We start from the raw sequence: 13634 nt of genomic DNA on the forward strand, positions 1-13634 counted from the left end.
AAGCAAGAAAAACACATTTACATGAGATTTGATATAATCGAGTTATTCTCTACTTTTGTTGGCAAACCGTGAAGAGGCATGTGCACAACACTTATGTAAATTGAATAAGCCAGTAAGAATGCCAGTTAAAGTGTTTGCTTGCAATGCTAAACGGGATAATGGGCAAAAATCTAGGCCATTTTAAAATGAAGCTGTTTGGCACGGAGTTCCCGCCATAATCACACTGATAAAGGGAAACGGCAAGGGCGGACTGGCCATCAGTAGAACCGGGACTTTTCCCCAAGGGCCGGCCGCGAAGCGGTGCCAAATGGGCCGCGATAAGCTGAAATGGGCCGCCGCGTTATGCAGAACGGGCCACATAATGGCGCCGCAATATGCCGAAGAGGGCAAAGATATGCAGAAAAGGACAGCAACCCAGTTTCTACAACTTTTGGGCCAGTTTCTATGTAAAATCCCAGGCCGATTTCTCTTCCCAGTCCACCCCTGGAAAATGGTGACAACAATGCCAGCTTTTTAAGCATAATCAATGTAAGAACGTGCATGTAAACATGCTCACTGACATCAAGTGTTCTCAGAAGTCCCAGTGGCATTTTATGCCTACTGTATTTGTAGCGTAGTACATATTTCAATCCATATTTGAATTTCAGATAATGATAGCACCTTATTTGAATTTGAGGCTCTGATATCAAGGAAAACTAGTCTTTTCAGTGCCAGGCACTCCATAATAAGCTTTATAAAGGTCCTAGATCACAACTAATTCTGTCTATTGTATTATTTATTTATTTTTTTTAATGATTTTTTTTCTTCGACTCCAATTTAAACAACAGTGGCTTCTACAAATCATTGAACGGATAAGTTACTTCCTTCACAGTCTCGTTTTCATTCCCGTCAAAACTGAATTATGGCGTTATTGTTTATAAGGTCTATTGTGTCGAATGAGTCACATAGATTGATTGCGCAGCGTTCTCCCTTGTCGTCGGGTGATTTACGAACGCTGTGCGAATCCTTTAGAACGAATCACTTAAAAGAACCGATTCTAAAGAACGATTCGTTCGAGATTCGGACATGATTAGTGTATTGTGCGGCAGTAGTCCGAAAGAGAGCGCAGTATCCAGAAGGGCTTCGGCAGACCTGTATACATCAGACGGTTCACCAGACATGGCAAAGGAGGGGACGGAGATGGCAGAGGAAAGTGAGCAAATTCTAGACAAAAAGGAGCCGGAGAATCCCGTCTCTGCGGCGGATTTAAAAGAAATGCGGGCTGTGGTGCTGACAGGCTTTGGTGGTCTAAACAAACTCAAAGTCACCAAGAAGCCCATGCCAGAGCCTCAAGAAGGAGAAGTCAAGATTCGCGTGAAAGCATGGTAAATATTTCAGCCTAAATATTCACACATTTATGCTGAACCGTGATGCGTAATGATTATAGCAATAATGGCACATGTGACACTTCGCGCAACTGGCAACAGCAGCAACACGTTGCAGCGGGAATAGATGCAAGATGAACAGGTGTCACGTCATTTCCATATCACTGATTTCATTTAGGATTCAAAACCATATATATTACATGCATATGCAAATGCAGAGATTTTAAAACATAGCCCATTTTGTTGAAACGTACCATCCAATACGTTTTAGGTTTGCTTTGGGTCTATGACACTTAAATATTTTATTTAAGTAAGTGTTATTTGTGATCACACGTAGAGCACTCTCGCATTGATTCTTGATATGCCTGGCTGCTCTTGGGACATTTAAACGTTCCTCCTGAGAACATCGTACAAATAACTGGAAACATTATATAATGGATTGTTACGAGTCTAAATTCTGATTGCAATTCTATTGTAATGCGCTCTAATTCGATACATTACTGTGCTGTACGTTGCTTGGAAACTGTAAACAGCCTGTAGAAGGATTAATTAACTTTTTCCCTCCTAAATTTGATTAAAAAATATCATATAATGTATATAATTAATATTCATATATAATGTAGTATATATATCTAACAATGCCCATGTGCTTGACCAGGCAATCCACATGGATTATTTAAAGGAATATTTCATGTTCAGTAGAAGTTAATCTCAATCAACAGCATTTGTGTCATAATATTGATTAGCACAAAAATTAATTTTGACTCGCCCCACCTTTCCTTTAAAAAGAAGCAAAAATGTGGGTTCCAGTGAAGCACTTACAATGGAAGTGAATGGGGGCCAATCTGTAAACGTTAAAATACTCACTGTTTCAAAAGTATAGCCATAAGACATAAACAATATGCGTGTTAACATGATTTGACTGTGATAAAATTGATTAGTAACCGTTTCTGTGTAAAGTTACAGCCAATTTTACAACTTTGTTGTTATGATGATGTAATGCCAACAAACCTTAAAACGACTGTAAAAATGATGATTTAAACAACTTTACAGCTCAAATAACAAATCAGTTTTATCAGAAGAATTACTGTAAGTGCTTTTATAAAATTATAAACTTCACATTTCTGCCTTTAAACCCTCCAAAAATTGGCCCCATTCACTTCCATTGTAAGTTACTCACTGTAACCTTGATTTCTGCTTGAGTCGAAATAATTTTTTTGTGGTAATCAACATTATGCCACAAATGCTGTCGATTGAGCTGAACTTTTATTGAAACTGGAATATTCCTTTAAATAATCCACTTGGATTGCTTGGTAAAGCACACATGGGCATTGTAAGATGAAATCAGACATAATTAGATGAAATGTGTGTCTTGACATTTATTTTTTACAGTGGGCTGAACTTCCTTGATTTAATGGTACGTCAAGGAAATATTGATAATCCTCCCAAAACTCCTCTTGTGCCTGGATTTGAGTGTTCGGGGATAGTGGAGTCAATGGGAGAAAACACCAAAGGGTTTGAGGTATGTGTAAACATGTGTTCATTGCTAATTATGATGCTTCAAGTGATGTGCAACGAAATAGATATAGACATATAACATATATGATGGCACAATGTGTGCACTGTTGTCCAATCTTCTTGATATATGGCAATATACAAACTTTATATGACTTTGTTAAAAAATAGTCTGTTTAAAAGAATTGTTTTGCCATCCTTCAGATAGGTGACAGAGTGATGGCCTTTGTAAATTACAATGCCTGGGCTGAAGTTGTGTGCGCACCGCTGGATTTCGTCTATAAGATCCCTGATGACATGACATTCCCGGAGGCGGCTGCCTTCTCCATGAACTTTGTGGCTGCCTACATGATGCTGTTTGAAGTGGCCAATCTCCGAGAGGGGATGTCTGTATTAGTTCACTCAGCAGGAGGTGGGATGGTAAGTTTGGTGCTTTGATGGTTAGGGTTAGTAAGGTAACTTCGAAGTAGCAGAGTAAAAATAACTACATGAGTAATTTAAAATATTTTAAACACTGGGGCCTGGGTAGTTCATCAAGTAAAGACGCTGACTACCACACCTGGAGTCGCAAGTTTGAATACAAGTTTGACTCCAGTCAGGCTTCCTAAGCAACCAATTTGCCCGGTTGCTAGGGAGGGTAGAGTCACATTGGATAACCTCCTCGTGGTCGCTATAATATGGTTCTTGCTCTCGGTGGGGCGCGTGGTGAGTTGTGCGTGGATGCCGCGGAGAATAGCGTGAAGCCTCCACATGCACTAGGTCTCCGCGGTAACACGTTCAACAAGCCACGTGATAAAATGCATGGATTGACGGTCTCAGACGCGGAGGCAACTGAGATTCATCCTCCGCCACCCGGATTGTCACTACGCCACCACGAGGACTTAGGGCGCATTGGGAATTGGGCATTCCAAATTGGGGAAAGGGGAGAAAAGGGGAAAAAAATCCCCCCCCCCCCCAAAAACCCCCAAAAAAATAAATATTTGAAGCACTTACAGTTGAAGTCAGAAGTTTACATATGCCTTCGCCAAATACATTTAATCTCAGTTTTTCACAATTCCTGACATTAAATTGTAGAAAACATTCCCTGTCTTAGGTCAGTTAGGAACACTACTTTATTTTAAGAATGGGAAATATCAGAATAATAGTAGAGAGAATGATTTATTTCAACTTTTATTTATTTCGTCACATTCCCAGTGGGTCAGAAGTTTACATACACTTTGCTAGTATCTGGTAGCATTGCCTTTAAATTGTTTAACTTGGGTCAAATGTTTTGTGTAGCCTTCCACAAGCTTCTCACAATAAGTTGCTGGAATTTTGACCCATTCCTCCAGACAGAACTGGTGTAACTGAGTCAGGTTTATAGGCCTCCTTGCTCGCACGTGCTTTTTCAGTTCTGCCCACAAATTTGGATTCAGATTAAGGTCAGGGCTTTGTGATAGCCACTCCAATACCTTGACTTTGTTGTCCTTAAGCCATTTTGCCACAACTTTGGAAGTATGCTTGGGGTCATTGTCCTTTTGGAAGACCCATTTGCGACCAAGCTTTAACTTCCTGCTTGGCGAATGATAAAACAGGCACAAAAATAAATAAATAAATCCATAAACTTGCACTGAAGAAGGAACATGAACCATCTTGGAATGAAAATATCATTGAGGTTTGGGGGTAGGCCACTAACAACACCCTAGCAACCGCAAAGCTAACATGCTAACAACCACTTAGAATGCATTAGCAACCTCATAGCTACGCCCTGGTAACTACCTAAATGCCCTAGCATCATAACTGTGAGTTTTGCATGGGCAAGTTAACTGATATTGGCATTATATTCATACTTTATTGCCAGAGGGAAACTGGCTCCCCCAGCTGAGCCAAGGTTTTTTCTCCACTAACTAACCTTAGTGGTTCCTTGACACAGTCTCATTTGGCTTGCTATATGGGGGCCTAAAGACAAATAATTTTTAAAGCATGATTTTCAATGACGTTTTTAAATGAAACTGCTCAATGAGTACTTAAAGACATTAAAGACCTTATAGAGCATAATTTTCTGCAAAGCTGCTTTGAAACGATGTGCATTGTGAAAAGCGCTATACAAATAAAAATGACTTGACACATTTTCGTCAAAAAATGCTGAAAATCTAGTCTACTTGTGTTGTTTTAAGTTGCCATTGCTCAAATGTCATAAAAAATGTACAGAATTGATAAATCACTTTCCTTTCCATTTTGTCCTCTTTTTCAGGGTCAAGCTGTTGCTCAGCTCTGTTCCACTGTCCCCAACGTCATTGTGTTTGGGATCGCCTCGCCCTTCAAACACGAATCCATAAAGCATTCAGTCACACATCTCTTCGACAGAAACATTGACTATGTTCCAGAAGTTAAAAAGTAAGGAGGCGCAAATGCTGTTTTTGGCATTTAGTAGGTGTAAGGGGCAAAAAGACAGCCATATCAGTAAATTAGGCAGCTCATGGGGATGTGGAGTGATTAGATGATGAGAATATAAAAACATGAGTCATACTGGGAGGCCAGTGCAAGCCTGAGAGGGCAGACGTCACTAGTTACTTCCTCTAGATCTGTGTGGCTCCAGTCCCCATGGCAACACCCAGCTTTGATGGGAAAGTAGTGTGTTGTAGTGTGGGGAGGGGCACTGGTAGGTCCCTGCTGATCAACAAGACAAAAGGCTTACAAATGTGCAGCAAATGGCCCAGCCATAGCCAATCAGAGAAAATTGATTAATTATTGTGCTGATGTTATGCTTTATTGCCTTACACGTCCCAAGTCAAATTTTCAAACGGATCAAGCACCTTTTGTACATTTTGCCCACTGTTTTATCTGTTTTCCCAACAAAAACTACTGTGCAATAGTGGTACCATTATCAGGGATGGTATATTATGGTACTACTATGGTACTGAATGATTTCCACATTAATGGTGCTGTAAGCGATTTTTTTCATGGAAAAGTATGCAAAAATGTTTACTACTCCCTGAAAGATTTTAATGAAATAAGTGTCGTAAGATACCTCACCGGTTTCTGTGACAGCTCTAGACCCTGTAAACAGCAAACAAAAATGTTTGTCCGCGGACAACGACGCTTTCTCCCTGCCAGTCATTTTGCCTGCTCTCATAGTATTGTAGTTGCAGCGAAATATTGAGGCATAATGCCATTTTTATGCCATGTTGCTAATAGTTGTCATTTGTGGGTGCTATTTTGCTGCTGTTGTTTTTTACATCCATTTCTGCTCGTATCGGTGTCAGTAAAGCTCATTTGGTATCTTTGGAGTGTGGGGTTTTGGAAAGAGGGGGCGTGGCTAATCCAACGGCTCAGATTTTCGAAATTCTAGAACGACTAAAATCGCTTACAGCGCCTTTAATGAACTGTGAGTAGTTGACAAAAGCTGCTTTTCCACCATTGGGCTGAATGGTTCTGAGCAAGGTGAGGAAAGGTTCAGGTAGCATTTTCACTTGAGCACGGTTCGGCACGGCACAATTACAAACCGTTTTCGAGCCGGATTTCTCGTCATGGTTAACCGTGCCCAACTGTGACGGTTGAATGGCTTTGTACGTGGTGACACACGATTGTCAGTTTGTCAACGCCAAGGTAACTTAATTGTTTTTAGGTATATGGCCATTTCAAGTTAATAAAAGTTAATATAAAGTAGTGTATGGTTAATGATTTTATAATGATTATTTTACTAGTATAGTACATTATTTGTCTATGTAAATGTTTTCATCAGGGAGGGAAATTATGCTAACTAGTTTATTAAACTCATATAATACATCAATATATTACTCATATAAATTTTTTTCAATAAATGTCCTTTTTTAGCTAGTTGGGAAATTTTCACTTTTCACTGTTATTGTGGCACGGCACGTAATGGCACAGTTTCGCAACGAGAACCGTGAAAAAGTTGCTATAATGTGTCCATGGATTTTAAATTTATTTTTTTTTTTTTAATCAAAATCAAGATTTAAGGTTCTATTTAAAAATGTATATTAATATAAAAAGTAAATTGTTAGACCCTGTAACTTGTCACCATTTGGTTTAAAATTTTCACCATTTTTAATCTACTTTTTATCTTCACTAGTTCATTTTAAATAGTCTTGTGGTGTGACAAAATATGTTTTTATTTTTTTATTTTATTAAAATATCCCATGTACTCCCAATTAAAATATATTTTCTATAAATTATATTTCTTCTTGTTCTAACCCATAACAATTCCGTTCATTAGTATAACTTAATTTTTCCGGAAAATGTAGTCAGATTAAATTACATTTTTTAATTGAATAAAACCAGTTTTGAACCACATTATTTTTAGGTTACCTCACAAAACATTTACAGTGTAATTCTAAAATCAAAAAGTGGGCTGTTTGGAAAAAAGTTTAAACATGATATATTTTACTTCAAGGTACTTAAGAAAATACCTTGGCACTACTAAGAAAACCATAGTGCTGCCTTGTGAAAATATCTCTCCTCTATATTAATGTTTTTTTTTTTTAGAAGTGATTTGATCTCTAAATTGATCTCTGACAGAGCTATTAACTGATTTAACTGAAATACAGTCTTGGTGAACATTTTACTTCACATAAATTCACGTAAATTGAGTATGAGAGAGGAGATTAGGGCTCTTTTCATCACGGTGGTTCCACATTCCTCTAAGGATCAGGGGGAGAGCAAAATTAAATTAGTCTCAAATTGGTCCCTCTTCCACAATAGGCAGGACCCCTGGCATCACAAGACCTCCTGATGGTTAAGCCTTGTAGGCGGTCCAAAACCGGTGAAAATAGGAAAGCATCCCCGTTTAGAATGACATACCTCTCATTCCAAGCACTTTTCCATGAGACACTAAAAAACTGATTGTTGTTGAATATTCTGTTGGATGGTTTTTCAGAGGTTTAAAGGACTTGTATTTCTATAGCTGTTGTTAAAACCTGTAGCTAGAACTGGCCAGAGTTTAGAGAAAATAGATTGTTAATGTCTTCTTTTTTTTGTCCTGCAGGATATCTCCAGAGGGAGTTGATATTGTACTGGACTGTCTGTGTGGAGAGAATACAGGAAAAGGCCTTGCTCTGCTCAAGCCCATGGGAACTTACATCCTATATGGTTGGTACTGTAGCACAATGATGAAGAGCGTTCTCATTGGAGCAATGAAATCAATTAAACTTTCTAAGGATGATAAGATTTATTTTTGAAGGAATAGTTCACTCAAACATGAAAATTATGTTATCATTGCTCACCCATGTCGTTCATCTCTGGAACACAAAAGGAGATGTTTTGAAGGATGTTCACTCTGCTCTTGTTCTTATGAAAAGCATTGAGTGACCAGGGGTTATCAGTCTGCAAAAAGCACTATAAAAGCACCATAAATGCAGTCCATATGACACAAAGTTTTAAAGCCATATGACAGATTTTTGTGATAAACAGATTTACAAGTTGAGCTCAATCAACAGCATTTTTTAGCATAATGTTGATTACCAAAATGTACCTTGTTTATTAAAAAAACAGCAAAAATTGCTGTTACAGTGAGGCACTTACAATGGAAGTGAATGAGGCCAGTCCATAAACATTAAAATACACACTGTTTTAAAAGTAAAGCCACAAGACATAAACATTATATGTGCTAACGTAAGTTTCGTGTGATAAAATTGCTTACTAACCTTACCTGTATAAAGTTAAATCCAATATTACAACTTGTCATGACAACATAGTGCCGGTAAACACCTGTAATCTGATAAACACAGTAACAGTGGTAAATCCCTGATTTTTTTACACTTAAATCATGTTAATATGTATAATGTTTATATCTTGTTTCTATACTTTTGAAATTGTGTGTTTTTTAATGTCTATGGACTGGCCCCATTCACTTCCATTGTAAGTGCCTCACTGTAACAGCATTTTTTGCTTTATTTAAAGAAATGAGGTGTCAACATAATTTATTTGAAATTAGAGCTCAACTTGTATTAAAACATTGAGACCTGCTGTTGACATGATGATGTCAGAACAATTCCTTGAATGTACTATAGGAAAATATCATCATGCAGTAGTCTTGGACAATGTTTCACTATGCAAATGTTACAGAAAAGACCAAAATGCAGCAAGGTGCCATTCCACGTGTACAGTAGGAAATTTCCTGAAAGATTCCTTCGTGACTTTGTGATTTGAAAGCAGTCACTCGACATACTAGGTGATGTCACACTTTTAGGGGTTAAAGGCAACTGAGGTTAACTCACATGAAAGATAAAAAAAAACAATGCCTGTGACTTTAATTACTCCTATTCAGTCCCATTAGGAATCTTTAATTAGAAAGGACACCTCAGAGCAGAGATAATGTGAAATTTAGTTTTATGAACACGAACACATTATTACAAAATTAATGAATCATTATAATGCTGGATGGAGCTTATTAATGTGAGACAGTGGGCACACCATGGTAATACTGACATATTTTACTGTTCCATATGCCAAGACTATACTGTGTTTGTCATTTTTAACATTTTAAGCAAATAAATTACTATTAAAAAAGATTCTGTTTAAAAAAAATGTACACGCGCAATAGTGGGGAATATTGTTAAAACGAGAAGTCATTAGATAGCCTATTATAAGCTTTTAAGCCTAATTCAAACTCTGAAACAAATATGAAGTGGAATTATGAAATTCACGAAACAGAAAAAATGTCAAACAACAAAAATATCGAACCATTGTTTTCGGCAACGAACATTGTAAATAATAAATGGTTTACATTAGTTAATGCAGTATAAACTAACATAAACTAACAATGAACAATTGTGTTTTTATTTTTGTTTTCTGTGGGATTTTCTCCCCTTTTTCTCCCAATTTGGAATGCCCAATTCCCAATGTGCTCTAAGTCCTCGTGGTGGGGTAGTGACTCGTCTCAATCTGAGTGGTGGAGGATGAATCTCAGTTGCCTCCACGTCTGAGACCGTCAACCCGCGCATCTTATCACGTGGCTTGTTGAGCGTGTTACCGCGGAGACATAGCGCGTGTGGAGGCTTCACGCCATCCACCGCGGCATCCACGCGCAACTCACCATACGCCCCACCGACAGCGAACCACATTATAGCGACCATGAGGAGGTTACCCCATGTGACTCTACCCTCCCTAGCAACAAGGCCAATTTGGTTGCTTAGGAGACCCGGCTGGAGTCACTCAGCACGCCCTGTAATTCGAACTAGCGAACTCCAGGGGTGGTAGCCAGTGTCTTTACCACTGAGCTACCCAGGCCCCCAACAAATGTGTTTTTATCAATTAACATGAACTAAGATTAATTAATGCTGTTTAAATATATTGTTCATTGTTACTTCCTGATACCTCATGCATTAAGTAATGTTAACAAATGGAACCATATTGTAAAGTGTTACCTAATAAATTTATTACATTTGTAACTTTTAAAATACACGTGACAACTTTCCCTACTGGATTTATGAAAAAAATAAAACTTGTCCCAAGAGCGCAGTTCAAACTTTTGGTTACATATCTGCCTTCATTATGTAGGTGACCCTTGCCTGAATATATATGTCTGTTCACTGTTTCACTTTTCACGAATATTTAGAGCAAAAATATGATGATATTCTAATTTAAAAGGATTTTGATCTAGATGTTTGAAACCATCATACAAAACTACTAGAAAAAACCAGCATTTGTGTCAATGGACTTTTGACTTAAAACCTTATTACTGAAATAAAGCCCCTGTGACAACTTCCCCAGGCCACATTGGTAGGTTGCAACTAAGCTTTTTGTCAAAATTTTTCCAGGTTCATCAAACATGGTGACAGGAGAGACCAAAAGTTTCTTCAGCTTTGCTAAATCTGTAAGTACAGTTTGTTAACCTTATTATTTATTTATTTTTGTATCCCCTTCTCTCCCAATTTGGAATGCCCGATTCCCACTACTTAGTAGGTCCTCGTGGTGGCGCAGTTACTCACCACAATCCGGGTTGCGGAGGACAAGTCCCAGTTGCCTCCACTTCTGAGACAGTCAATCCGCGCATCTTATCACGTGGCTCGCTGTGTATGACACCGTGGAGACTCACAGCATGTGGAGGCTCATGCTACTCTCTGCGATCCACGCACAACTTACCACGTGCCCCATTGAGAGCGAGAACCACTAATCGCGGCCACGAGGAGGTTACCCCATGTGATTCTACCCTCCCTAGCAACCTGGCCAATTTGGTTGCTTAGGAGACCTGGCTGGAGTCACTCAGCACACCCTGGATTCAAACTCACAACTCCAGGGGTGGTAGTCAGCGTCAATACTCGCTGAGCTACCCAGGCCCCCTTGTTAACCTTATTTTTTTTTTTAATGAACTGTCCCATAATTAGCAAAGATGTAACAGTTTTTCCACTGTAAATTCTTTCACTTTCATGTTGTAAAAGAACTTTGTGATCACTTATCTTTGCTATGAAGTACTGTACATTTTTGCCCTTTGTCTCTCAGTGGTGGCAGGTTGAGAAGGTGAATCCCATCAAACTCTATGAGGAGAATAAAGCCATGGCTGGATTCTCGCTCCTGAACCTCCTCTTCAAGCAGGGAGGATGCAACCAGGTCAAGACAGCGGTACAGAAACTTCTCTCCCTGTATGACCAAAAGAAGATTAAACCTGTTGTTGATTCCCTATGGGCACTGGAGGAGGTAAGAGGCAGTGCTTTGTTGGAGAGTTCAACCCAAAATGTAAATTCTGTCATCATTTACTCACCTTTATGTTGTTCCAAACTCATATGACTTTCTTTTATGATGGAATGCAAAAGGAGATGTTCAGCTGAATATTAGGGAATGACAGTTATGCAATGAAAGTGAATGGTGACTAAGGCTAACATTCTGCTTAACATGTTCCAAAGAAGAAAGAAAGCTAAACAATAAGCCTTGAATAAATTATCAATAGACTTCTGGGGAAAAATGAAATGATGCAAATTGTGAATGAAGTTAAATTTTTTTGATACAAGCCCTTTAAAAATAAGCATAAAACATGTCACCTAAATTTCATTGACAGCTTAAACGCATTAACTTTCTTTATATTTATAGTTTAAACCCATTTTTACTTGTGCTCTGTTTTATTGTACTATTTCACTTTAGATTTCTGTCACCAGTCAAGCAAGAAATTTCCCCTTTGAAGGGATAGTTCACCCAAAAATATCAATTCTGTCATCATTTACTCACCCTCATGTTGTTTCAAAAATTGATGACTTTCTTTCGTCCATGGAACGCAAAAGAAGATCTTAGGCAGTATGGTAGTAAGATATTTCAGTCATGACATCTCTCGGAAAGATATACCATGTTAATGTGGGTATGACATATTGATAGGATTATTGGTCTTGGCGGACTAGATCTGCTACGCTGCTGTTGCTGCAGAGCAAGTATGGAGACTTGCTACTGCTAGGACATACACAGACATACTGATTTAAGCATATGGAAATGCTACTGCTGCTGCATAATAAAAAAAAACACAAGACATGCTGCATCAGTCATGTATGACATGCTGCTGCACAATTAGATGTACAAACAGTCCCCATGTAGCAGATCTAGACCGGTGGAGCTGGGGTGGAGGTGGGTTTAGGACTCTCATACAACTCTCTTAGTTTGCTGCAGTGAAACCGGCTTACTTGCAAACTGAGCTCATTTAAATGTTAGGCAAAGAGAGAGTACGCAAGTTGGTTGGCTACCCAATTACACTTCAAAGGACCTATCAGTTTGCGACAGAGTTTCATGCCTGAACTTAGTCATGTCTTAGTCACCATTGTTTTTTCATACAATGAAAGTGAATGGTGACTGAGGCTAAAACTTTGCCTGACATCTCCATTTATGTTCCACAGAAGAAGGAAAGACATACAGGTTTGGAACAACATGATGATGAGTAAATGTTGACCGAATTTTCCTTTTTTGAGTCAGTTATCCCTTTGATTCTATCGATAACATGGCTTTTAAGGCATTTGAAAAGAAACAGGCACGTCACTGTCTATTTCGTTATGTAATCAGAAGCAGTCTCAGCCCATCAGATGACAGGTGGGCTGTCAAGCCCTGTTCCATCTCTTTTCTTTGATTACAGCTGGTTATGTTGTTCTGTTCAACCTACACTGCCAGTAGCCCCCTCCCCTCCATGAAACCCAACAGAGCGGCAGTCTGTGGCCAAAACAGTCGTGTTTACAGAGCTGTGTGTGATCTGCTCTATTCACATTCCAGGTTCTCTCAATGTTCCTGTTAACACATATAGTGAGTTTTGAATTGTTGACAGTGTAAAGGATCGGTTCCTGTGTGAGTAAATGAAACGGCTTACTAAGGTGGTGGCACATTTTGCTTTGGCACATTCTGTTTGATTTAGAGATGGGTCACTACAACTGTCCAACAAAAATGGAGGTTAACTTGTATCATATTTTTATTTTTGACAGTTTGTGTGGTAAAACCTAGGAATGTTCCGGGTTCAATACAAGTTGAGCTCAATGTAAAAGTATTACACAAAAATATTCTCAACTCATCCCTTAGTTATATAAAAAAAAAAGAAAAAAAAAAAAAACGAAGAAGCAAAAACTGCAGTTACATTAAAGCACTTACAATAGAAATGAATAGGGCCAGTTCATTAACATTAAAATACACATAGTTTCAAAAGTGTAGCCATAGGATGTAAACACACAACACGTGTGAACATGATTTTAGTATGATAAAATCGCTTAGTAACCTTATCAGTGTAAAGTTCTGTCCAATAATACTTTGTTGCCATGACAACACAACGCCAATAAAACCTTTAAGCGATTTTAT

The 13634-nt window shown here is 38.5% G+C and overlaps 1 protein-coding gene across 1 annotated transcript in view; it reads left to right on the forward strand.

The window, feature by feature from the left end:
- Positions 1-1125: 1125 nt before the first annotated feature.
- vat1l (vesicle amine transport 1-like) overlaps positions 1126-13634 on the forward strand; it is a 41962-nt gene continuing 29453 nt past the window's right edge. Inside the window, exons 1-7 of the mRNA XM_051647081.1 lie at positions 1126-1364; positions 2757-2886; positions 3084-3299; positions 5113-5255; positions 7867-7970; positions 10640-10695; positions 11322-11516. Of these exons, the coding sequence (XP_051503041.1) occupies positions 1159-1364; positions 2757-2886; positions 3084-3299; positions 5113-5255; positions 7867-7970; positions 10640-10695; positions 11322-11516 (1050 nt within the window). The 5' untranslated portion in view covers positions 1126-1158. The remainder of the gene's footprint in view (positions 1365-2756; positions 2887-3083; positions 3300-5112; positions 5256-7866; positions 7971-10639; positions 10696-11321; positions 11517-13634) is intronic.

Source organism: Myxocyprinus asiaticus, chromosome 2, assembly GCF_019703515.2.
Source record: "Myxocyprinus asiaticus isolate MX2 ecotype Aquarium Trade chromosome 2, UBuf_Myxa_2, whole genome shotgun sequence".
In the NCBI taxonomy this organism is placed as follows: Eukaryota; Metazoa; Chordata; class Actinopteri; order Cypriniformes; family Catostomidae; genus Myxocyprinus; species Myxocyprinus asiaticus.